Source organism: Seriola aureovittata, chromosome 16 (assembly GCF_021018895.1).
Source record: "Seriola aureovittata isolate HTS-2021-v1 ecotype China chromosome 16, ASM2101889v1, whole genome shotgun sequence".
NCBI classification, from domain to species: Eukaryota; Metazoa; Chordata; class Actinopteri; order Carangiformes; family Carangidae; genus Seriola; species Seriola aureovittata.
The window spans coordinates 3,187,081-3,213,770 of NC_079379.1; the positions used below are offsets into that span (position 1 = coordinate 3,187,081).

Below are 26,690 nucleotides of genomic sequence, written 5' to 3' on the forward strand. Positions count from 1 at the left end.
CGGAGGAAATGGACAGCGACCGCTGCTGCTGCTGCTGCTGCTGTTAACACTGCAGTTCGTCCCCAGTCCCGCTGGGGGCGCTGTTCGCGTCGCCGTCAGGATTTATGAGCCTTTGTAGTTTCCTCTGGCATTCAAAAAAGAAACCGACAAAAGAGCGAAGAGAGAGTAAAACGTCGAAGGTAAATCCGCCTGAAAAATCAATATATTCCTGACTATTTAACAGTTTGAACTCATTTCTGTGTTAGATAACAACGGTTTGTGCTCGACAGTGTTTTCGTTATACCCCAACAACATTGTATTGCGTAGTAAATCGATCACATGTAATCTTAGCCTCATCAGCTAACAGTGTTAGCAAGGCGGCGCCGGTTGATGAGAGGCCTGTTTGGACGATGTTGATATTTTTATTTAACTTGTTTTATTTTTATGTCTTGAATGAGAAGGAACTTTATATTTGTGGCTACAGTTTAACATAAGCGACTAATTGCTTAATTATAGGTAATTGATAACAAATAGCTAAGTTATCCAGGTTATCTGCAAGTCTTAAAAATACACATTATACACACTCATTTCTGTTTTATCCTCAAAAAGACATTTTATTATATTTAAGTGTCATTTTATTTAGAGATGTCTGAAATATATTTTATAGCGTGCTGGTAGTGGTAATGTAAGTTATAGTGTGTTTTAACCATAATATCGAAGCATGGCAGCATGTGGACCTTAAATAAATAGGTTGTTTTGTTTTATTACTTAATCCATCAATTTATACGTTCATTCCCTGCTGCTTGTCGAAGCCCAGGTCGTTTTTATTGATAATTATTGATGTTGTCAGGAATTGTCATGTACAGCAAATTAGAAAGTCAATAGGTTAACAATTTTGTTAAATACTTGTAGGCAACTGGTTATTGGCAGTGAATCGTGTATTCAATTTCACTCAATGCCAAGTTTAGGAGAACCCTGCAGAAAACCTGTTAAAGCTTCATAGGTGTAATGACTTAAAGAGAAGCGTCAACAGGGATAACGAACTAGTTTAAGTCCAGTGTTTCCTCTAGGACTTTTTTCAGCAGTGGGGGCATGCGGGGGGGGGGGGTCAGTGGCAAAGTAGTGGGGATAGCTTAATGCTATCAATTAGTTTACCCAAGTTAGCGTCACTGAGTTGGCTAATAAGTCTACCTTTTCTCCGGTAATTCGCTGCCTTATTCCTCACGACTACACTTCTCTGACTCTCACCTGGTGCCTGACGTGACGTCACTTTCAAGGCCGCGCTCTCGCGAGTAATTAACTCCAATAGGATCCCCCAACCACCCCACTCCCTCCCGGGCCGCCACTGCTAAATGAATGTAGAGGAAACACTGAAGTCGCTGGTGTGGTGTTGTGACCTGGCGAATTAAACCATTGGAAATGTAGGTTCATTTGTCGTAAAAACTTCCTGTGTTGTGGTGATATTGGTGATAAAACTAGTGCTCAGCAGCACCGTAAAAACGTTAATGCAAACTTTATCACAGTTCATTTTTCTTTCTTTATGTTTTGGTAGTGGATGAACACTTTGAACAGTCATCAGAAAATGATGTATAAGACAAACGATTTTAGTGAAATAAAGCCTGTAATGTTGAAACATCACTAACACTTTTCTAAATGAAACAGGCAGGTCTCTTTCACCACTCATTGCACTAAATTGGTGCGTGATTAGATGAATAAATAAACCACATACTTTAAAGTACTTTAAACTGTATAATAACTGTTATCACCTCCCTGCTCCATTTTCTAAGGTCTTCAATTATTCGTTACCATTTTTTCAGGTGCACACGTCAAACTTATGCAACTGCTACATAAAGATTTTGTGTCTTTAAAATCTGTTTTGAGGACTTCGTTTTGGGTTTTAGGAAATTGTGCTTGTAGAAAAGGTTTTTCTGGTGACTTTCCACTATTTCTTGGCATTTTACAGGTCAATGATGAATTATGATTCGGGTCTATATTCTGTAAACAATTGTTACTTGTAGCACAAACTACATTCTCCAAAATTACTTGAATCAGTTGAATCAGTGCCTCTCAAACAGTCTCAACAAAAACTGACCATATAATTATATGATTAAAGCATGATTTATTACAGGAGTGTTTTATTAGACTGTGTTAGGTCTGACTAAGTGTACCTGCTAAACTGGCTGTTGAGTGTTTAACAAGATGACGTGTTTTAGACGTAAAACCATCAGGTATTCTGGTTGTTGTCTTTGCCTGGTTTTGTGCGTGTTTTTGTCAAAAGAGGATAATTTTTTCAACAAGCTGTTGCCACAAATGTGGAAGCACACTATAGTCTAAATATGGATGAAGTTTTGTGTCGATTGACATGAGAGGAAAAATCAAATAGTCATGTTCAGTTCATTCATTTTGAAGCCTTTATTACAGATAGAGAATAAATGAGAGAGAGAGAGAGAACAAAGAATCCTGGTTGTGCTGGAACCGGTTCATGGTCGACGTCTTAACTCGTCAGCCCCTTCATATTCAATCTGTTGTTGCATTATTGACATTAAGATATTGAGTCCAAAAAATGGTCATTAATTGATGTCTTGACTAAAGTCACAGGTCCTGTCTGTTGCCCCCTTAAACATTTCTGTCATTACATGAGAAAAATATAGGCCATATTATTTGGACAGGAGGTTAATCTGTGGTCTCTCTCTTTAAACTTCCTGCAGGTCGAAGCTGAGGGCCATGGCTCGTGGGCAGCAGAAGATTCAGTCCCAGCAAAAGAACGCCAAGAAGGCAGCAGAGAAGAAGAAATCTCAGGGCGCAGACCAGAAGACTGCAGCTAAGGCCGCCCTGGTGTGGACATGCCCTGTCTGCCGGGTGAGTACAACACTCTGCTGCAGCATGCTTACTCCTCTTTTTCGTTGATTAGAGGTTTTTCTAGAGATGAACGGATGATACCAAAGCATGTTCCACTCCTTTGAAGTGCACTGTCAGTACATTGTGTCAAATGAAGATGTGCCTGATGTCTGACGCTTCAGATGTCTCTGGTGCTTCACTGAGTCAGAGTTTTGAAAGTTTTGCAGGTAAACTATGTGATGGGCACATTAATGGAATAAGAAGAGAATTATTGAGAAATATGGTCACATACACCAGAAAGACATAATCATAAATATGATATTTCCACTTGATGCCAAAGTAATAAGTGAGTAATAATAAGAAATTATTTCTTATCATGATGATACACAAGTCCACAGTGGACGCTTGGCTTTAACTGCACTAACAAGGTACATTAATATTTAGTGTCTGCAAAAATATGTCAAATGTATTTATTCTTTTAATGTTCTTGAACCTTTATTGCACAAACCAGACTTAAACTATTGGTCAGTGTTGTGGTGCTCTGACCTGAGTCTTGAAGAGCTGCTTTATTTTTTCAAACCATCAGATGTCACTGTAGTTACTTTGTTTGAAGCCCCAAAGGCCTTCAGCCGCAGATCTCTTGGTTTCTCCACCGGAGAATCTCTTCTCTCTCAGTAAATTTATTTCATCAAAAATACTTCCTACTCAGTTTATCAGGTTTATGTATTTGATTTGCCAATTCATCATCAAGCAGTTTGAGCTTCTGCTGAAGTTAATTGCAAATAATTTTTAGGCACTGCGTACCTGTTGATTTCAACATGACTTAAGTTTGAAGTCCATAGTAACTGCATGAAACATGAGAGCAGAGTCTTATTTCCACAAGATAAAATAAACTTAACACTTTGGTTCTCCTTTTTTCTTTCAGACTCAGATGCCTGACCCCAAGACTTTCAAGCAGCACTTTGAGAGCAAACACCCCAAGTCCCCCATGCCTCCTGAGCTGGCAGATGTTCAGGCATAAAGGACTGCCGACTGGACTGAACCTGGGTAAGACCAACAGCACTCGTAGCACTGTGCTCACTGGAAGCTGCCGTTTGTAACATCTCAAAGTTTCTGAATTCTGCGTTCTTGTAGATCAGAGAGCAACCAAAATAATATTAGAAGCAACTAAGAGTATTTGTTAATTTTAATTGGTCACTTAATATTTTTCAAACCCTAAAAAAACACCAAAACCTGTTACTTACAGATACACAATGACCATGGACTAAACGTTGAATTGCAGCACCTGAAGGATGTTGATGACGAACACTGGGACCCGTCAGTATTCATGGACAGCGGGTTGGGATGGAAGGAGGGGGTGAATGTGTGTATGTGCTGTGTACATAATGTGTGTGTTTGCGTAAGAGAAAACTAATGATGGGGCAGTAGTACACCAGCAGCCCTTTTTTATATTTATTATGTACAACTACCTTGCTATTCCAGATTTGGGGTTGGGGTTCCCAGAAAGCAGAACCAGCAAGTTTGCCTGCTAACACTGAATAAGATTAACTTGTGACTAATGATGGGGAGGGTTGACAAGACTGAAAAAGCTACAATGAGATGTTAAAACAATAGTTTTGAATGTGTGGCTAGCTAAAAGCTGGTTGTACTAAACACCGTGTCGTCCAGAGGAATAGATAGATGGCACATTCAAAGCCCCCCCATAGATTCATCACTCATCCACAGTGGCACTGCTGTCAGGTTAAAACCTGTGAACTCCAGTCATTTTAATTTGGAGTTTTCATGAACATTGGCCTCTTAAAATGACATAAATCTCGTTGTGTGACTGCAGGATTGAACGTTGTTGGTGTTGAAATGCAAGATATTAGTTCAAGCCATTTTTGGAGATTCATGGTTATTGTCCGATAATAGCAACGGACTCTACAGCTTTGCCTCCTCTGTGCTGCTGCTCCACAGGTGTCCTCACTCAGTAACACCTTACAACAGTACCTCACGTTAGACCACACAGCAACTCTCATAGTATGTTTTTTTTTTTTTTTTTTTTCCCCGAAAAAATTCTTCTACTACTCATTTTACTGTCGTCCTCCTCGGGCACCTTTCCCTAAATAATCTTGGCAATAACGTCTTTGTTCCACTTAAGTTAAACCAGGACAAGATTTGTTTTGAAAACCAAGTGCTAACTTTGTTCTCACACCCTCTAACATACACAGTTCTGTGCTCCTCGATGCTTTCACCTATAGTTTTTAAAGAAAATCATAAGTCGCCCCCAAGGACTGAAAATTAGATTTAATCCAGTACCTGCCAAAAATATTCCTTCACTGTTCTTTTTGGTTCATATGTTCACTAGTAGGCAAAAATTTCATGAATTTACTCACTGTATTTTTTTTTTTTTTTTTTACCCTTTTCAATAAATTGAACAATGTATTTAATGTGAATGGTCTTCATCGACTTTGTACATGAGATGCTGCACTGTAACATTTTACTCTGGCACTGGTCTAAAATAGATTTAATATTATTACAGAAATCTTTAAGGTGACACCAGAATGAAAGTTTCACATTTTGTTTTAAATTAGTAAAATTTGGTTCACGTCAGTGGGGGAAGAGGACCAATTCAAACTTATTCGATTGGATTGATCGTTTACTTTCCCTCTGTCCATTTCATGCTACAATAAGTCAAGATAATGTAAATATTATTTTATTAATTGAATACATTTTAATAGTCTCTTCATATAAATTTGTGTTACTACAATAATAGTGCTGTCAATTTCCTTATAAAACAAACAAACAAAAAAAAAAACATACAGGCATCACTAATGGCTTGTTCTGCCATCCAATATCATTTGCCATTTTCATAATTGAAACCTGTCTGAAAACGCCATTGGTGATAAACTGGAGTCTATGGTTTGTTCCTGATGAGACGGGCATGAAAAGATCCAAGTTTGTAAGAAAAGTTCATGAAATTAAACATTCGTGCTCTTCAAAAAAAATAAAATAAAAAAACGTAAAGTACTGTACTTAAGAAAATGTCCTCACATCTTGTGCTCCTAACTATTGCCTGTGGAGCTGACATTTCTGGTCACAGGTATTGACTCGACCAGCCGAGCGTTTGAACATGTAAATATCCACAGATTTGAAAATAAAAAAAATAAAAACACGTTAAAGCCTCTGAGCAAAAAAGCCAATTTGGAAAATTTGATTAAAGACAATTAATTCAGTGATGCCACATGAGCCCAGATCAGATATCTGGTGCCTTTGTCATCCAAATTGTTTGCCAATGTTTAAGTATTCTGCAAAGTTCGTGTCTGGAAAAAAAAAAATCATCCATGTACATTTTTCGTTTCGGACTCTTATCATAGACATCCACAGGTCTTAACCACCATGTTCCGATGCTTTTTGAGGATGACGTTGTTGTTGTCGTCATAGAAGAGGACGGAAATGGGGCTGAGCTTGGTGGGAGCGCAACACGCCTTAGGAACCTCATCAGGCTTCAGAAGGTGGACCTACAGTATAGAGTAAAAAAATCTATTTACTATTTAGGTATTTAACTTCAATTCTGTAGTAACCTTAACTAGATCATTTTCTTAAGTAAAAGTACCAATACAACAATGTAAAAATACTCTATTTTAAGTCCTTAAAATCCTACTTGTGTAAAAGTATACAAGTATTGTACTGTAATGTATGATAGTATCAGAGTCTTAAAGGTGAACACTGTACATGTTACTGTTTTAGCTGCTTTTTCTTCTTCTACTTGTACACTTTCTAATGGAAAAGTCTGATCCTGTCCTGAGTGTTTCCAGGATGAAGCAACAGTGTCACATGGGTGTGTCATCACTGTACTGACCACTTGCTGGATGAGGGCGTGGTTGGTGGCGTTCATGCAGGAGCCCAGAGGGTAAAAACACTCTCCATCACAGTAGTAGGCTGAATATCCAGTTGGGGCCAAAACCCAGTCCTGAGCAGAGCAACAGGCATGAAAATGATCCATAGTTCTTATCTTATGTATCACAGTAAAATCTATTCAATGGCAATAAAGCATTTACATTTAAAATAAAAGCAATTCATTAAATGTACTTGTTATATAAAAACAGGTGAGCACACACTTCCATGTTCAGAAATGTGATTGTAAAAACTATAATTGGTCATGATGAATAATATAAAAATGTCACAGTATAGTAAGGCATAAAAACTTAATAGTATAGTAAAGGATTAAAATGTCATAGAATGTCATAAAGACTAGGTCAAAACCTAGTATATGTCTGGACTACCTATAATCAAATCCTGATGTTCGTCATCTGACAAAATCACTAAACAAATGAAAGACAAAGACTGAGCTGTGATTTCAGCTGGATTTACTTATAAACACTGAGAGAGAAAGTTAGGAGAGATAGACTATCATTGTTCTTTCTTTTCTTTTTTTAAAAATTATTTTTTCTCAGCAAGAGGGCCATAGGCCGGACTCGAACCGGTGCTGCAGGGGGAAATACCTTGACACACATCATATTTCTTATTTTTTCCCCTCACACAGAGCACAACTTTCATCTGGGTCTTTACTTTCAACTCCAGAACATAACAGACTTTTATAAGAGGCAGGTCTTCATGTCTAACTCCCTCTGTTTGATATGTAGAGTCGGTCATTGTCGTTAGTACGAAGCCTCGTTACTGATGACTTCTCCCTCTCCCTGCTTAGTGTGTCTTATGTTTAGTTATTCCTCTGCCTTCTTTAGCAATGATACATGTAATGAAAGTAGTTTATTTGCTGTAATGGAGGCGAGGCTCAGTGTATTGGAAGCCCCCTTCTTCCTTGCAGTTCCCGAGCAGCCTGGAAACCAGAGTGTCTCGGTGGACCGCGGCTCTCCACTCAGCTGAGCAGTGGTGGAAATATCATCACTTAGTCAGTTGGTCATTCAGTCAAGTCAGGGACATTTGCAATTATAGGGCTGGCCCCGCATTTGCGGTCCAGCCAAAAAAAATCAACTTGGGGACCCAGCAAGTTTTTCTGCTCTTAAAAAGCTTCAACAATGATACTGAACTTTAATGTAAGGAGTAAATGGACCTGAATAAAAACCTGACTCTAATGTAAATCAAGAATCAAAGCAGTTGAGTAGAGAATAAAGATCTGACCTTCCATCCCAGGTCACTGAAGCTGACGTAGAGTTCATGTTTTTTACAGGGTTGACCTCCGTTGTTTGCAGGACTCCGATCTGAACCAGGAAGAAAAACATTTATTGAGATCAAAGTTAATGAATTAGTTTAATGAGAATGAGGATAAAATTATATTTTCTAATTATTCAAACTTTCATTCATGAATCCTTTTACTTTGAAAAGGTGATCAAAGTGAAAATGATTTGCAGGACATTAACCTTTAACACTACAATTTCTACATTTTAAGGCTTTCATTGATAATCAATACATTAATAGGTTGAGTTCTACAGAATAATAAAAAACTATGTAGTTCATTAATTTGAGTAATTTCTTAACAGGTATTTAAAGATGAACTAATGATTGATAGTTAAATTAATTTTAAATCTCATGACTAAGAAAAAAAAAAGTGAATGTTGGAGTGTAGTGAAGGAACATTAAAGCATCAGAGCCAGAGCTGTAATCCCACAATGTGGAACCTCACTATGGATGCTGGGGACAGGGAGGTCGTATTTGGGTTTCTTCTTGCGGGGGTGAGGCTTGACAGCTCGCGGCGGCCGACAAGGGACCTGGCTCTCCCTGAAGAAGGTCACCATGAAGGGCTGTTTGGAGCGAGGACCCCTGCGACCCACCAACCCAATCCAGCCTGCAGACAGTGAGCGGTCTGGAAAGGAAGTGTTTAACATAAGGAAATAAACCATTTCAAATGAGCTTAATGGTAATCAATAAAACCAGTTAAGGGTTATATTGGTGCTGCACCCACCCTCCTCAGTCTCCACATAGAGACGGATGCCCAGGTTGCTGCGGGGGTGGAGGAGCCAGTGGTTGGAGGCAGAGGTGACATCGAAGGCCAGCCAGCCCTCCTGTCCTGCAGGCACAGACTGCATGTCCAGCAGCACCAGCTCTGGCTCTCTGGGGGGAAAAAGATCAAAGTAAACATGATTCACTTCACTGGTCATGATGAATAAAACATTAGCTTTAGCAATGTCAGAATAGTAGCAGTTTATCCTATTATTTGATTTGTACATTTAATAGGATGTTAAGATCAAAGCTTGTTTGCATCGATGAAGTTCTCTGGGATGAGAGTAACTTTTTTAAGCTCTCAGACGCCAAAGGTCAGGCTCAGCTACAGATCAGCACCTTTTGGGTGTTTGCTTTGCACATACAATATAAGGATAAATATTGACAAAGACAGGGAGTAAACCCTGTTAATCTGTTGAGCGATGATACTCTTAATTACTGAGCCACATTACCAGTGTATGTCTGGTCAGATATGAAGCTATTTCCAAATAATACATAAAACATTATGTGGTTTTATTTTAACAGCTACCAAAACATGTTGATGTTCAGCAGGTGTAATGTTTTCCATCTTAGTTTAGTGTGATAACTATTGCTAATTAGCACTAAACACAAAGTAAAGCTAAGGCTGTTGGGATTATCATTAATTTTGTACCAGGTGTCATGATGGTGGTCCTCAATGAAAAGTCAGTTCATACAGTTCATCCTTTGGGGGGAAGTGAATGTGTGAAACCAAATTTCCTAGAAATCCATTTAATAGTTCAATCAAAACAATAGATGTCAACATCACCAGAGAAAAAGTGAGGAGAATCATCATAGTCAGCAGACATCATCATCCTCTACAGACCTTTAACATCTGTAGAAAGTGAATGAGACATTTGGTCTGGACCAAAGTGGTGGTCCAACTGTCAAACAATAAAACAAGACAATCACATACTGAAGTAGTAAGTGGCTGTCTACAACAGTGAAACAAAGGTTAAACCTGCCATCTGGATGAATAAAAAATGTTGCTTTTGCTAGCTGATCTTTTCCAAAGAATTATTGTGAGTAATTCTAAAGCTGCTGTCGGATCAGTGGCAGAATTATACAAGTACCAAGGTTTGTTTGTCAGTAAATAAAGACTAGGGCGGCACCATGATGACAGTGAAGTGTATAAAAGGTAAAGGTGTTTTGGTGTCTTTATCAAAAGGCCCCAAGTAAAGACAGTGATCATATACATTTGAAGGAAAGTTCCAGTTCAGACAAAACATCTAATAACTTCAGAACAAAAACAGAGGGAAAGAAAAAGTTTGAACCTGTGTCGGTTCTCTCGCTGGATCTCGTAGACGGAGATGTGCAGGGTGCGGTTTGCCCTCTGGCCCATCGTCAGGGTCTTATAGATACGGAACTCTGCTGCTGTCACCGTCTCACCCTGAGGGAGGGGCGTCAGGTCGAAGCGGAACTCCTTCCAGTACGGACGAGGCTGCAGGAGGTCGCGCTCCTGCTCCACTGCAGCGACACAAACACACAGATGAGATGTATGTTTCAGACGAGCAGAGCCTCAGTTGTTCCCAAATATATAACAGAACAAATATGAACAAGGTTTTCCTCACATGAAGGTTTCTGTTAATAGATTGACAGATGTTTGAATTTGTCTAAAAGCTTTCAAAATAGAGGAATTTCACCTTTTAAACTGACATCAGAGCCTTTACTTTTGAATTTTTTAAAGCTATGAAAGACAATAAATAGAAAGTTTCTTGAATATTAGAGGAAGCACTGACATTTTATTTTTTGGGATGAACTTGGAAGCACCTCATGGAGGCACTGGAAGTATTTAAGACTCAATCTCACCTCGCTGGATGCTTGTTAAACATAATAAAGCATCAGATTTTTTTCAGCTATCAAAAGCAGTGGAGTAAAAAGTTCAACATTTCTCTCTGAAACAGCAAAATATAAAGTGGCATAAAATGGAAATACTTGAAGGAACACTTCAACATTAAGTGAAAAACACTCACTCACTTTCTTGTTGAGAGTCAGGTGAGAAGGTTGATACAACTCCTTCATCTGTATGTTAAATACTAACTAACTAGCTTAGCATAAAGAAACAGCTAGCCTAGCTCTGTCCAAAGGTAACAATCCATCTACCAACAACTTTTAAAAAGGGACTCTACAGTTTCCTTTTAAACAACATACCCCCCAAAAACAGTGTGCATCCTTCAGGTCTAACAAACATGAATACATTTTATTTGTCATAAAACTACAAAACTGATTTTTCTTAAATATTTGAATTTGATATATTTAACATAACATTGAACAATTTTCAAGTAAAAGCACAAAATTGGTTCAGTTTTCCAAATCTGTCTTTATACAATAGTCAGGGGAATATATGAACAGTGACAGAGGTTTTAGTTCTTCTGATTCAGTGGAAGTGAGTGAGGACAAAATCCAGTCCTTTGATCTGTGCCGAAATGTATTGAAATGTTTATCTAAAGCCAATATATATGAGCAGTTTGAGTTAATAAAATCAAGTGAATATCTTCAAAAGTAGCTAAGAAAAAGCCTGAAACTTTGGAAGATGTCCACTTAAAGTGACTGATGTGGAAGGCTGAAGCTTTTATATCGTCTCTACAATCAGGTTTGACCTGTTTCAGTGTTCATACTCATCCTTTACTACAGTGTGACCAAGACCTCGTCACTGATTACGGATGGCACATGGTAAAGAGGACTACACACTCAGATGGTCACCCAGACACATAATTAGTGCCACGGGTGCTCAGCTCCGAGGCACTCCTCTACAGCTAGAATAGCTGAGATCTCTGTATGCCTAAGCGTTGCTTCTGCCTCCTGCACTGCGATTCTTGGATTCCACTTTCTATAATAAGGCATAAAAATGGCAAAAAACGTCATAGTATAGTATGGCATAAAATTTCAAAAAATGTCATAGTATACTAAGGCATAAAAATGACAAAAAAAGTCATAGTATAGTCAGGCACAAAACGTCACAGTATAGTAAGGCATAAAAATGCCAAAAAAATACATATTATAGTAGAGCATAAAAATGTCAAAAAACGTCATAGTATTGTATGGCGTAAAATTTCAAAAAACGTCATAGTATAATAAGGCATAAAAATGGCAAAAAACGTCATAGTATAGTCAGGCACAAAACGTCACAGTATAGTAAGGCAAAAAAAATGCCAAAAAAAGTCATATTATAGTAGAGCATAAAAATGTCAAAAAACGTCATAGTATTGTATGGCGTAAAATTTCAAAAAACGTCATAGTATAATAAGGCATAACAATGGCAAAAAACGTCATAGTATAGTATGGCATAAAATTTCAAAAAATGTCATAGTATACTAAGGCATAAAAATGACAAAAAAACGTCATAGTATAGTATGGCGTAAAATTTCAAAAAACGTCATAGTATAATAAGGCATAAAAATGGCAAAAAACGTCATAGTATAGTATGGCATAAAATTTCAAAAAACGTCATAGTATTGTATGGCGTAAAATTTCAAAAAACATCATAGTATAATAAGGCATAAAAATGGCAAAAAACGTCATAGTATAGTATGGCATAAAATTTCAAAAAACGTCATAGTATAATAAGGCATAAAAATGTCAAAAAACGTCATAGTATAGTCAGGCACAAAACGTCACAGTATAGTAAGGCAAAAAAAATGCCAAAAAAAGTCATATTATAGTAGAGCATAAAAATGTCAAAAAACGTCATAGTATTGTATGGCGTAAAATTTCAAAAAACGTCATAGTATAATAAGGCATGAAAATGTCAAAAAACGTCATAGTATAGTCAGGCACAAAACGTCACAGTATAGTAAGGCAAAAAAAATGCCAAAAAATTGTCATATTATAGTAGAGCATAAAAATGGCAAAAAACGTCATAGTATAGTATGGCATAAAATTTCAAAAAATGTCATAGTATAATAAGGCATAACAATGTCAAAAAACGTCATAGTATAGTATGGCATAAAATTTCAAAAAATGTCATAGTATACTAAGGCATAAAAATGACAAAAAAACGTCATAGTATAGTCAGGCACAAAACGTCACAGTATAGTAAGGCATAAAAATGCCAAAAAAAATACATATTATAGTAGAGCATAAAAATGTCAAAAAACGTCATAGTATTGTATGGCGTAAAATTTCAAAAAACGTCATAGTATAATAAGGCATAAAAATGGCAAAAAACGTCATAGTATAGTATGGCATAAAATTTCAAAAAACGTCATAGTATTGTATGGCGTAAAATTTCAAAAAACGTCATAGTATAATAAGGCATAAAAATGGCAAAAAACGTCATAGTATAGTATGGCATAAAATTTCAAAAAACGTCATAGTATAATAAGGCATGAAAATGTCAAAAAACGTCATAGTATAGTCAGGCACAAAACGTCACAGTATAGTAAGGCAAAAAAAATGCCAAAAAAAGTCATATTATAGTAGAGCATAAAAATGTCAAAAAACGTCATAGTATTGTATGGCGTAAAATTTCAAAAAACGTCATAGTATAATAAGGCATGAAAATGTCAAAAAACGTCATAGTATAGTCAGGCACAAAACGTCACAGTATAGTAAGGCAAAAAAAATGCCAAAAAAAGTCATATTATAGTAGAGCATAAAAATGTCAAAAAACGTCATAGTATTGTATGGCGTAAAATTTCAAAAAACGTCATAGTATAATAAGGCATGAAAATGTCAAAAAACGTCATAGTATAGTCAGGCACAAAACGTCACAGTATAGTAAGGCAAAAAAAATGCCAAAAAATAGTCATATTATAGTAGAGCATAAAAATGGCAAAAAACGTCATAGTATAGTATGGCATAAAATTTCAAAAAATGTCATAGTATACTAAGGCATAAAAATGACAAAAAAAAACGTCATAGTATAGTCAGGCACAAAACGTCACAGTATAGTAAGGCATAAAAATGCCAAAAAAATACATATTATAGTAGAGCATAAAAATGTCAAAAAACGTCATAGTATTGTATGGCATAAAATTAAAAAAAAACATAATTTAAGATAAACACAAGAAGCTTGTGCTACAGAAAATGGACCAGACTCAGTGAATAGCTCCCTAAGCTTAACATGTCTTATGATAACTATTAATTTAGCTATACAGACTAATGAGCAGTGATAACTAACATGTCTTTGGGGTCATCAGGTGGGAACCTCCTTTCACCAGTGTTTCGTCTAGTTGGTCCCACAACACCTCCAGGAGGCTAGACAGTGATCACTGGCGTCCCAGAGTCACTCCCCTAATGCCAGCCATCACTGCTCCTCACACCACGACTATTTTCCACAAACAACACCATCATCAACTCTGACAAAACACACTAGCAGACTAAGCAGATTCAGCAAACAAACTCCCCTAAACAGTTGGAGAAAGTGGCGGCCATTTTGAATGAGGGAGGTAGAGTCAAGGAGAGATGCCTTTTGAGCTAAACTCTCCCCCGCCGGGTTAGGCTGTGCTCTACCCTCCCCTACTCCCCCACTCTCCAAGACATCAAACAAACAAACAAACAAACAATCAAACTCACCTAAACAGCCAAAGACACACTACAAACCAATTCAATACAAGCAACCAATACAGGCCACCTCACCTGGACTAACCGCATGGTCTCAAAGAGGCTCACACAGGCCACACCCCCACTTAAAAACACTTCCTCTTCCTGGATTTCTTCCTTGCTTCTCCTAAGAGTCTATCTATCCTAAGTGCTCCCCCTGCTGGGCCCCCAGCTACCATTACTCCTTCTCATCCAAATCCACTGACTGGATCTTGCTCCCTCATCTGACATGTCCTTTACAATTTTCCTCACACTCTGTCCACTTGCTCCTAACTCCCTTACCAAAGAGACAACAGACCTTGCTACAAATCCTCTACATCCTACTTCCACTGGACAAATCCTAACTTTCCATCCTCGCTGCTCTGCTTCTGCCCCTAACTCTGCATACCTGAGCTTTTTCCTTTCATATGCTTCTTCAACTAAGGCCTCCCACGGAACAGTCAGCTCTATGAAATATACTTTCGTTCTACTCCTAGACCACAAGACTATATCAGGCCTTAGCTTTGTAATGGCTATTTCCTGGGGAACAACAAACTTTCCTCCTAAATCTACCTGCATTTCCCAATCACAAGCACCTTCTAAGCTGCCTTGCCTTCTTGTTGTCTTACCAACTTTCTCTCCCTCTTGAACAAACTTGATTGCAACTTTCTTTGTTTTAGGTCCTCCTAAATTTGCCTGCCTCCGTAACTCTTCAATTCCTGCAGCTAAGCTTTTTAGAACCTGGTTATGTCGCCACGTATACCTGCCTTGCGACAGACTAACCTTACACCCTGACAGAATGTGCTTAAAGTTGCCGTACCTGAACACAATGAACATAGTGGGTCTCCATTTACCCAGAGTTTTAGGTTCTGGGGAGTTGGTAGTACATCATAAGTTGCCCCTATCAAGAATCTAATACTACTTTCCTCCATGCTCCAGAGTTCTTTCCAGCTAAGCTTTTTCTTGTCTACACCTTCCCAATTCACCCACTGTCCCTGCTTAGCCTGGGCCACTGCCTTAGCACCCCTTAATAATTCCTCCTGTCTACGAACCTGCTCCACGACTAGCTTTCTCTTCTCCTTGGGACCTGCTCTACTCCACACCGGTTTGCCTGGGCCAAGCCCCAAGCCTCCCCGGCCTATTTGGACATTACCCACAATCTCTGTATGCCTAAGCGTTGCTTCTGCCTCCTGCACTGCCATTCTTGGATTCCACTTTCTATAATAAGGCATAAAAATGGCAAAAAACGTCATAGTATAGTATGGCATAAAATTTCAAAAAATGTCATAGTATACTAAGGCATAAAAATGACAAAAAAACGTCATAGTATAGTCAGGCACAAAACGTCACAGTATAGTAAGGCATAAAAATGCCAAAAAAATACATATTATAGTAGAGCGTAAAAATGTCAAAAAACGTCATAGTATTGTATGGCATAAAATTTCAAAAAACGTCATAGTATAATAAGGCATAAAAATGGCAAAAAACGTCATAGTATAGTCAGGCACAAAACGTCACAGTATAGTAAGGCAAAAAAAATGCCAAAAAAAGTCATATTATAGTAGAGCATAAAAATGTCAAAAAACGTCATAGTATTGTATGGCGTAAAATTTCAAAAAAACATCATAGTATAATAAGGCATGAAAATGTCAAAAAACGTCATAGTATAGTCAGGCACAAAACGTCACAGTATAGTAAGGCATAAAAATGCCAAAAAAATACATATTATAGTAGAGCATAAAAATGTCAAAAAACGTCATAGTATTGTATGGCATAAAATTAAAAAAAAAACATAATTTAAGATAAACACAAGAAGCTTGTGCTACAGAAAATGGACCAGACTCAGTGAATAGCTCCCTAAGCTTAACATGTCTTATGATAACTATTAATTTAGCTATACAGACTAATGAGCAGTGATAACTAACATGTCTTTGGGGTCATCAGGTGGGAACCTCCTTTCACCAGTGTTTCGTCTAGTTGGTCCCACAACACCTCCAGGAGGCTAGACAGTGATCACTGGCGTCCCAGAGTCACTCCCCTAATGCCAGCCATCACTGCTCCTCACACCACGACTATTTTCCACAAACAACACCATCATCAACTCTGACAAAACACACTAGCAGACTAAGCAGATTCAGCAAACAAACTCCCCTAAACAGTTGGAGAAAGTGGCAGCCATTTTGAATGAGGGAGGTAGAGTCAAGGAGAGATGCCTTTTGAGCTAAACTCTCCCCCGCCGGGTTAGGCTGTGCTCTACCCTCCCCTACTCCCCCACTCTCCAAGACATCAAACAAACAAACAAACAAACAATCAAACTCACCTAAACAGCCAAAGACACACTACAAACCAATTCAATACAAGCAACCAATACAGGCCACCTCACCTGGACTAACCGCATGGTCTCAAAGAGGCTCACACAGGCCACACCCCCACTTAAAAACACTTCCTCTTCCTGGATTTCTTCCTTGCTTCTCCTAAGAGTCTATCTATCCTAAGTGCTCCCCCTGCTGGGCCCCCAGCTACCATTACTCCTTCTCATCCAAATCCACTGACTGGATCTTGCTCCCTCATCTGACATGTCCTTTACAATTTTCCTCACACTCTGTCCACTTGCTCCTAACTCCCTCACCAAAGAGACAACAGACCTTGCTACAAATCCTCTACATCCTACTTCCACTGGACAAATCCTAACTTTCCATCCTCGCTGCTCTGCTTCTGCCCCTAACTCTGCATACCTGAGCTTTTTCCTTTCATATGCTTCTTCAACTAAGGCCTCCCACGGAACAGTCAGCTCTATGAAATATACTTTCGTTCTACTCCTAGACCACAAGACTATATCAGGCCTTAGCTTTGTAATGGCTATTTCCTGGGGAACAACAAACTTTCCTCCTAAATCTACCTGCATTTCCCAATCACAAGCACCCTCTAAGCTGCCTTGCCTTCTTGTTGTCTTACCAACTTTCTCTCCCTCTTGAACAAACTTGATTGCAACTTTCTTTGTTTTAGGTCCTCCTAAATTTGCCTGCCTCCGTAACTCTTCAATTCCTGCAGCTAAGCTTTTTAGAACCTGGTTATGTCGCCACGTATACCTGCCTTGCGACAGACTAACCTTACACCCTGACAGAATGTGCTTAAAGTTGCCGTACCTGAACACAATGAACATAGTGGGTCTCCATTTACCCAGAGTTTTAGGTTCTGGGGAGTTGGTAGTACATCATAAGTTGCCCCTATCAAGAATCTAATACTACTTTCCTCCATGCTCCAGAGCTCTTTCCAGCTAAGCTTTTTCTTGTCTACACCTTCCCAATTCACCCACTGTCCCTGCTTAGCCTGAGCCACTGCCTTAGCACCCCTTAATAATTCCTCCTGTCTACGAACCTGCTCCACGACTAGCTTTCTCTTCTCCTTGGGACCTGCTCTACTCCACACCGGTTTGCTTGGGCCAAGCCCCAAGCCTCCCCGGCCTATTTGGACATTACCCACAATCTCTGTATGCCTAAGCGTTGCTTCTGCCTCCTGCACTGCCATTCTTGGATTCCACTTTCTATAATAAGGCATAAAAATGGCAAAAAACGTCATAGTATAGTATGGCATAAAATTTCAAAAAATGTCATAGTATACTAAGGCATAAAAATGACAAAAAAACGTCATAGTATAGTCAGGCACAAAACGTCACAGTATAGTAAGGCAAAAAAAATGCCAAAAAAAGTCATATTATAGTAGAGCATAAAAATGGCAAAAAACGTCATGGGATTTATTAACCCTCAGGGGTCCCTCTGTCCTTTTTTGGACATTTTCTTTACTTTTCTTTTTTGATTTGCTGATCATTTTGGCTGTGTTACAGCTGAAGGTATGGATTTCTGCAAGAAAGTGTCTATTTTTACATATTTTTAAAGTCTAATGTCAGTTACTGTTACAGGTCTATTATACACTGGTAACACATTTTGTACCCTCTGGGGTTCCTCGCGTCCAAAAAAGGACACACAAAGAAAATGCTATAAAATTATCATATATCAATATTTTTTTCTGTTTTTTTTGCATAAATCTCTTAAACCACTTCAGTTCTGCTCAAACCTATCAAATGATTATTAGTTTTCAGGATTTTAACCCTTTAAATGCCAGTTTGAAGACATGTTGCCTCTTGTTTTATAAAAAAAAACAAGACAGAATATGAGATATTTCCCACATAATACATGATGGAGGGATGTGACATTGTTTTATATCAGAGTCTTTTATATCAAGACATTTATCAAAACCAGAATATGATCAGGGTGACTTTTGAACACTGGAAATAAATCATATACTCATCCCGGCAGTAGCCCCCGTGGCACTCAAAATTTCCCTGGAATTTTCTAGTTCCCCTCTGTCCTTGTGGTGAGTGCACACAACACCACAATCAAAACTTTCCACACATCCCCTGCAGAACAATATGTGACCACAGAAACACACTACACCACAGGTTAATCAATTCAGGTCCATATATTCATACTCATCTCATTCAACCAAAGTGTCGCCACAACTGGTGTTCCTCTCCTCCACAGTGTCTGGGTCTGAAACAGAGCAGCTGCAAAGTGCTTCCTTAAGTAGAAGCAGCAGCTACCTGCACAGGTGTGCTGATGGCAGCTGAAACCATGTTTTACTGGGTCATGGGTCGTTTTACTGAATTAAGGGACTTATTGAAGTTATTGAACTGGGGAATTGTGTTTCTGTTAATAAATTGTATTTGTGAAACATAAAAACTTGCACTGAAATTGCATACTGTGAGAAAAGAATGATAATTGATGTAATTAGATTTTGGTTTGGGAGGGGGAGGGGCTTAGCAGTTCCAAGCCTCTGGCTTTCGACTAGTCCAAGCCTCTGAGGGTGGCTGAGAGCAGACAGGTGACTTTTGCAAGGTGTAGATCATTTCGGTTGTTTTGTTTTGCTGTGGATGTCCATGTTTTTTTTCCTCACTATTTTTGTAAATAAAAGCACGAAACTTCAATCTACTTTTGTGACTCAAGACTCACAGAATCCCTTTATTTAGTTTCTTTCCACCGCTGTAGGAGGAGTATGTCCCAACTCCTCAGCTCAGTTTGAACATGTTAGGTACAAAGTTGTTCTCATAAAAGATAAAACATGGCGCTTTGAATCCTGAAGCATGAAGAGTGGAAAAAAAAAAATTCTCTTCCAACTTTTACTACGCAGCAGTTCTGTTCTTTATTTACCCAGAGAGGATTTATGAGGCGTGTACGCTCTTTTTCACCAACAATCCTACATCACACTCACGCTCCACTGAGCAGGATAAACGTGAAGCGCCTTGCTAAAGGGCACATCAACAGGAGCTGCTGACAGAGCGGAGATCATGTCAAGTGTTCTCAGCTTTTAATCCAAACCAACAGAAGCAAAACCAAACAAACACTGAGTGAAACACATCGATGTGAACGTCCTGTTAACAAACAATGTGTAAATGAGGCGGTGAGCAGGCGAACACACGCCCTCCTGCACATGAAACTGAAACACTAGGACAGTGTGTGTGTCCTTGTGGAACCCCACAGGGACACGAAACAGCTCTGGTCAGTGGGGTTTGGCGCACACACACACACACACATACACACACACACATACAATGAATACATGGTAAATAGAGATACTAAAGACAGGACACCCCTGATGGGTTGGGTGTGCTCATATCAGTGCGCACACGCACACACACACACACACACTGCAGTAATTAGAGACACTTAGTGCCCTGAACCACAGCAGCTGCTCAGCACACACACCATAATTGCAGCCCTGCCTGGTATTTTTAGAGTCGCTCCCTCCACAGCAGTATTTTCATCTCGCTTCGGACCGTTTGCTTTTTTTTTTTCAGTGTGTTTCAGTGGGGCCTTTAATTCTAACCAGCTGTGTCTTCCCATTACATACGCGTAGGAACACACACCCATAGCTGTTGGATTCAACGTACATGAATGACACACACTGATTAGATTAGTTATGGGAATAGAAACTAAATATACCATCTCATCTCTGCAGTGGATCGGGTCACATTTTCAAAAGCATCATTGAGTAAGAACAGTAGAATATGTTTAATGTCTGTAATTCTCTGTTGCATGTGAGTCGTGCAAATACACAAGTAGCTCCTTCTTTGTGATGTCCTCTATGTCTGTGTGAAGTCTCCAGCTACACTTTTGTCTAAAATGCATTTAGATGACGTTTGAAGGGTTTTACCACAAAACACCAGCTTCACTGTGTGAAAGGAAACACTGGCTGTGACTGACCGAGGGTCACTATTAAAGGCATGAGTCACTTTGAGTCACCTTTGTTTACAAAATCCCTTTGGAGGCTTGGAGGATGAGACGCTGAGTTTCTGCAGCGCTGACTGATAAATTTCAGGGTGTGTTTTCTCCTCCATAACAGAGACCAAGTTTGAAAAGGAAACCTTTCATTTGATGGGAGTTCATTAAAGACCCCGGGGTAGAGAGATGGGGGGGGGATGTTTCCCACGGTAAACTGGGCTCAGATCACATCCCCATTCCAGAGAAGCTGGAGGAAGGAAGCCATCGAGACGAGGATGTTTAATTTTTATGCTCTGACAGATAGGCATCAGTCAGGCTGCTGTGTGGTTTTAACAGAGGCACAAACACTCACACAACGTCTGGGTGGCAACATTTATCGGTATTTCTTCTGTATTTAGAGATGCAATAAATAATAGTTATTGTGCTGTTTATTTTTTGATTAATCAATCTATTGTTTTGTCATCACAACATCCCAGAGGCTTCAACGCTTTTTTTGTTTAACACAACCCAAAGATATTAAGTTTATTTTCATATGTGACAAAAAAAGAGGAATCTTTATATTTTAGAAGCAGGGACCAGAACATTTCTTGCATTTCATGGCTTGAAAAATGATTAAAATCATTATTACATTATTAATAAATAAATGGACTAATTGTTTCAGCTGCCTAAATATTTTGCCTAAAGATTCCCTGGTTGGAAGTTTAACCAATTATGTCCAGTTCCACGTCACTAAAAGTCGCCTAATATAGACAGTTTAAACTAAAGTAGAGCATCCATTACATTGATAAACACTATTATGAAATGTGTTTTTTCCTTTTTAGTCTTATTTTTGAGGATGAATATACACAACAAGATCAATTTTCTAATCACATTTTGAACCTTGTAAAGCTCAATAATCAATCACTGTCCTTCATCAAACATTGAACCAGACTGGTCTCAGAGCAGATTTGGCCGAGTGCAGTTTGTCTGTAGCAGCAGGAACGAACCTCGGCTGGTGGATTTAGGAATGCCGGTCTGAAATGGAAACCTACCACTACAGTTCAGCCGTACTGACATTGGTTTTAATTCTCTCTCTCTGGGGGTAAATGTTTGTGGAAATTTGCACAGCAAAAAAACAAAAATGGCAGCAATGACATGTCACTGTCAGTGTCATCAAGTTCACACAGTGTAATTTCATCTCCTCACAGTTTACATTTTGTTGCCAAACCGCGAAGTCGAAAACTGCTCTGTCATTCAGAACTGATGATAAAAATGTTCTCGAGACAAAGTTAAGTTGCTGAGCCAAGAGTTAGATGAGAAGATTGATACCGCTCTCATGACTGGTTAGCTTAGCTTAGCACAAAGAAACACAGGGAAACAGCAGCAGGCTCTGTCCAAAGGAGATAAAATGAACCCTAACCTCTAAATGTAGCTCATTATAGCTCATTTGCTTCATTAGGTAAAACTCAATAAAAATGTAAAAATGACAAATTTATGAGTCCAGGAAGTCACTGCACCCGCCCAAGAACAGTCAAGGCCATTGTTGAAGTCTGTTTCCCCCTAACCTGAAGCTGAACCTGAACCTGAACCTGAAGCTGAACCTGAACCTGAACCTGAACCTGAAGCTGAAGCTGAACCTGAACCTGAAGCTGACAGGAAACACAACTGAGGAAACAGACTTTGTCTGACATGACACAACACCATAACTTCATTGTAATTTCATGTCTGTGCAGATTAAACCAGTGCTCTTCACTCTTTTTTTCCATGCGGGCCAAACTGTCAGGACACAGTCAACAGCAGAGCCACGTTTACTGTGAAACACTGAAAACTACATAGTTTTGATACATGGTTTGAAAATGTTATCCTGCATGAAATCAGACCAGTTTTAGTAGCATATTAAACACAAATAATTGGATCCATGACGCAGAAAAAAATATTTCCTGAAATTTCCTACACCGCCTCCGGTCAAGTGAGACATCGATAACAAGATCAAAGTCAAACCAGCAGCTTTTGGACTTAATAGCGATTCTCCTCCTGCCCTTACATTACAGCTGCTGAAGATCAAAATGCATCCCAGCACTTGGATCATTTTCTCAAATTCAAACTCATAAAAACCTTCTGACTCTTACCATGTGAAATATCAACTGTACAACCCAGAGGAAGAAGACTGTGGGTGCTGCCAAATTTGGACTGTCTGATTGTTTTCTTACTTTTAGATTAGTTGAGTAGTTTAAATTCAAATATCTGTTACAATAATATCTAGATTTTTGGGGTGATTATTGCTCTAATTTGCCCTAAGACTGCACATTTCAATTCATTAATCAATCTGAATAGGAATCGAAACATTTCAGCAAATGTATTGGAATAAGGAAAAGTGGATTTTCCATATTTACAGTAGAATTTGATGTACTTTTCTTTTCCAAAAGGAAAGCCAACGACTCAAAAACAATTAAAAAATTTTATAGAACGCATTAACAGCTAGTTATGCTATGCTAACCATCTGCTGGATCCAGCTTCATATCAAATATACAGACATGAGGGTGATATCAATCTTTTCATCTGACTCCCAACAAGGAAGCAAATCAGTGTATTTTTCCCAAATCTACGATGGTAGTGTGTGACATCCTTGTGTGCTTTTATTTTGGTGAAATCTTTGCTCCTATTATTTTTTTTCCTCATCAGACACCTGACTGATACATTATGAGTTTGTGTAGCTGGCTCTGGTTTTCACTACTCGTGTTAACCACCCGGTTTTTACTCTTCCAAACTCACTACATCCCTCCCTGTTTGCCTCAGGATTCTTATCCTGGATCACCGACCCACTGCCAGGTACTAACTGCTCAACCAGCAGAGGAGGGATTTCTGCCACAGGTTCACCTATTTCCAAGCTACACTGACAGAGAAAAAGGCCTGAAGAAGTTACTACTCACCCAGGTTGACGAAGCTCATCACGGTGTCGGCCTCGCTGACCACCGTCCCCAGCGGCGGAGTGTGTGTGCTGAGGGTTGGCAGGGCGGCGTGGTTGACCTGAGCCAACCTTTCTGCCCCTCCAAACTTCCCCATGCCAGGCCCGTTAACGATTATTTCATTCCCTTCATCCTCCCCATCAGCTGACATGGCGTGGTAGAGGTCCAGCATGAAGAGCGGTGCAGAGGAGGGGGGTCGTAGGGGCGGGTGGGGTCTGGGTCGTCCAGGCAGACCCAGGATGGACAGGATCTCCTTCTGCATCTCCTTCTTCTCGCGGCCGCTGAGCCGCCTGAAGCTGGAGTGGACCACAGCCTCAGCCTGCTGGCTCCACAGGGAGAGGAAGAGCAGGAGGAGCAGGGGCAGGAGGAGCAGGGTCCTGGGGTGGAGGAGAGGCCAGTGGGGTCCGGAGGTGGATCTGGTCTGCTGCTGAAGGAAGAGGTGCTGCTGTTCCCTCTTGGTGCAAACGCAAGGGAAGCTGTAGGAGACGTCTGAGGCCATGGCTGCGGTTAGCTCTGGTTTCTTCTTCTCTGCTGGTGAGTCAAAGTTTTTACTCACAAACTTTATTCAGGCTGTATTTCCTCCAGTGAATCCAGGCGGGCAAACACAGTGTCCCCTACTTGGTCCAGTTTGTCCCCAGACTGCTTCAGAGGCGGCACAGACAAATGCAGCGCTGATTTATGCCTGATGTGTTTAGAAGAGAGCTGGGATGTGTTTACTGCCTTTAACTGCCTGTTTACTCTCCCTCCCCCCTTTGCTTTCCTCTCTCCCTCTTTCTTTCTCTAATCTAGAAGAAAAAAAAAAACCTCCTCACCCTCTGATCTCTCTCACCTCTCTGCTGTGCAGCAGCAGAAACAGAGATAATGAGAGTGAGGGCATAATGATACTGTGTGTTTTGAATATAGACAAACAATTCCCCTGCGGAGGATCAGTCTGCGCTTTGAAGTTGTAAACTTGGAGGATGGAAAGCAGTTTCAGGTGCTGCAGCTGTGTCATCAGGTTTCCTCTGAGTCTTCCTCGACCTCAGAGAGAAACGAAGACGTTCACACCTGCAGTGAGTCAACGCTCCTTCAGATACCTCACGAGGATCTGAGCAGCAATCACTGCTGGAAGCTTTTATCCCGTCATCCTTGAGTACTTATTCATCCATTCAAGACCGCTCCCCACCCACACGTCTCTGGGGCTCCAGATGTCTTAATCCAATTTATAAAAACGATAACTCCAGGAAATTGTTTCCTGATTGTAATCCTCGAAGGGTTTCCTTCACAGCTAAAATCTGTGGCAGCCGATGGACACACACTCAGCTGAAGCTGTGCAGCAGAGAGTGTGTCCTGTGTATGAAGCTTTCAGTGTGCAACAGTTGTTCATAACCAGGAGGGAGTTTCCCTCCTTGCCTCCGCCTTCTCCTCCTCTTTCAAGTCTTTAAACTTCTCTCTCCTGCTCACATCTCATCATCACCCCTCCCAGCGGTCTCTCTGGGAGACCTCATCTCTCCCTCCTTACCTCCACCCTTTCTATCTTTTCATCTTCTCATGACTGCTTCCTTTCATAGCTACTCAACGTTGAGTCTCAGGCGGCTCGGCGGGAAACATGTCAAGTGGCCTGATGCCTTGTTAAATGCTGAAATTTCTCACAACCAGTGTGAAGTTTTCACAGGATTGAATGTCTTTACTAATGTTACAGTGTATGGAGCCCCCAACGCAACTAAAGGCAGTAAAGAGTTATCAGACGAGTCAAAAATTTTGACAAACATTAATAATAATATTGTTTTTTAAATATCTAAAAACAATAGAAAGATAAAAAAGTAATTTTATAGGTTTACATCAAATATTCCACAAACTTGTACATTTTTCTTGTAGATTTAAAGTTTTTTCTGTATTTTCTCTCTGGATTTTATGGAAGCCAAGAAAGGCCAAAAATTGTTTTATCCAATTAGCTCAGAATAACAAAGCTCGTTATCCTGAGGAAACAAGATAATAATAACAAATCTTGTTTTCTCATTATAATTACTTTGTTCATCAGAGATCAGGTGCAGATGCAAATTCTAGTACTGTAAACTGAGAATATCAACGCATCAGAGAATATTTCAATCAAGGACAGAAAGCACGTAGTCTCCATGGTTACTGAATGATGCACGAGAGGTGCAGATTATCTGAACTGCGTGTTACTTGCGACTTAGTGAATGAGGTTTCAATCAGAATCGTTTCCCCCTGATGATATCTCGTTATCTCGGGATAACAAGCTTTGTTATCTTGAAATAACGGGATAAAAAAATATTTGCAAGTTTGGCCTTTCTCAGCTTCCGTAGAATTTGTTGTTTGGAACTTTGTAAACGTTAGCATGCCATTTAAACAGGCGCTTTTTTTCTTCATTTTAATCAGGAAAAAAAAATCAGCTTTTTCCTTTTTTCCATCAGATGAATGAAGGTAAAAAGAAAAATTTAGGTTTTTGTTTTTTGTTTTTTTTTACATTGCACTAGTTAGTACTTGACTAAAAATATGAATTTATTGATGTATTCAATTTTCTGACTTCATCATAACCTTTTACTGCATTTTGTCAGTTCTGGGACTCCGTAACTCCGTAACTCTGTAACTGCGGCACATTTGTCACTTTGGATGAATATTTTTTTTATTCCTTTGCCAAAGCTCTAAACATCACTGAGGTTTGGAGGCAACAAAATGGAAAACATCAAATTTGAACTCCAAACTGAGTCTGCCTCAAACTAACACTTTAGGAAAAAACTTTCAGCTCTTGAACTCTGAAGTGGCGGGTTTTCTGTTTCACCGTGTAACACCGTTTCCCGTTGAGCTATTCATTAGCTGAGCGAGCTTGCACTGCAGCAGACCTAATGCAAACACACTCGGTGTATGTGTGTGTCTAAACCAAAAGGATTTGGAGGGAAGAAGTGACTCAAATATAGTAGTGAGGCTCAGCCCTGTGCCAGCTCGTGTTTGTGTACTCTTTTCTTCAAAGCAGCCTGGTACTTGTGGTCACTTTGAAAGGCATGAATAACACTGACCAAACCAAACTGACCGCGGTTCATTCTGTCCTGGCCGAAAGGGCGAGTCCCAAATGCCAGGAATTAACCCTCTGCCCATTTTATTTTTCTTTTCCCTGCACATCTGCAACTTTAGGGGGTTTTGTCTGGAGAGATAATGGTGAGAGGAGTGA

The 26,690-nt window shown here is 39.6% G+C and overlaps 2 protein-coding genes across 4 annotated transcripts; one reads left to right on the forward strand and one right to left on the reverse strand.

Annotated features, from left to right (window-relative positions):
- Nucleotides 1-98: 98 nt before the first annotated feature.
- On the forward strand, nt 99-6,310 carry zgc:91910 (Zinc finger protein 706-like). 2 transcript variants are annotated; one of them, XM_056399413.1, is made up of 4 exons: nt 99-179; nt 2,688-2,838; nt 3,743-3,864; nt 4,064-5,252. In XM_056399413.1, exons 2-3 carry the CDS (start codon nt 2,704-2,706, stop codon nt 3,836-3,838), a joined length of 231 nt encoding a protein of 76 aa, XP_056255388.1. In that variant the 5' UTR covers nt 99-179; nt 2,688-2,703; the 3' UTR covers nt 3,839-3,864; nt 4,064-5,252. The 2 variants fall into 2 exon arrangements, with proteins under 2 accessions (XP_056255388.1, XP_056255389.1); XM_056399414.1 differs by lacking the exons at nt 99-179; nt 4,064-5,252 and adding an exon at nt 6,174-6,310.
- Nucleotides 6,168-24,866, reverse strand: bmp8a (bone morphogenetic protein 8a). Of its 2 annotated transcripts, XM_056399412.1 has the most exons (7): nt 23,486-24,864; nt 10,050-10,242; nt 8,720-8,868; nt 8,441-8,620; nt 7,939-8,018; nt 6,659-6,769; nt 6,168-6,317 (listed from the first exon to the last, which is right to left on the reverse strand). In XM_056399412.1, exons 1-7 carry the CDS (start codon nt 24,018-24,020, stop codon nt 6,168-6,170), a joined length of 1,398 nt encoding a protein of 465 aa, XP_056255387.1. In that variant the 5' UTR covers nt 24,021-24,864. The 2 variants fall into 2 exon arrangements, with proteins under 2 accessions (XP_056255387.1, XP_056255386.1); XM_056399411.1 differs by lacking the exon at nt 6,168-6,317 and having other exon boundaries at nt 6,324-6,769; nt 23,486-24,866.
- Between the last annotated feature and the right edge of the window lie 1,824 nt (nt 24,867-26,690).

Bases quoted from the DNA above. Each gene is read 5' to 3' on its own strand.
- zgc:91910 (XM_056399413.1), top strand. From the start codon at position 2,704: ATGGCTCGTGGGCAGCAGAAGATTCAGTCCCAGCAAAAGAACGCCAAG. The intron at 2,839-3,742 runs GTGAGTACAACA...TTTTTCTTTCAG, and splicing joins GGACATGCCCTGTCTGCCGG to ACTCAGATGCCTGACCCCAA.
- bmp8a (XM_056399411.1), bottom strand. From the start codon at position 24,020: ATGGCCTCAGACGTCTCCTACAGCTTCCCTTGCGTTTGCACCAAGAGG. The intron at 10,243-23,485 runs GTGAGTAGTAAC...GTGTCGCTGCAG, and splicing joins GATGAGCTTCGTCAACCTGG to TGGAGCAGGAGCGCGACCTC. The intron at 8,869-10,049 runs GTTCAAACTTTT...TTTTCCCCCCAG, and splicing joins CAGCGAGAGAACCGACACAG to AGAGCCAGAGCTGGTGCTGC.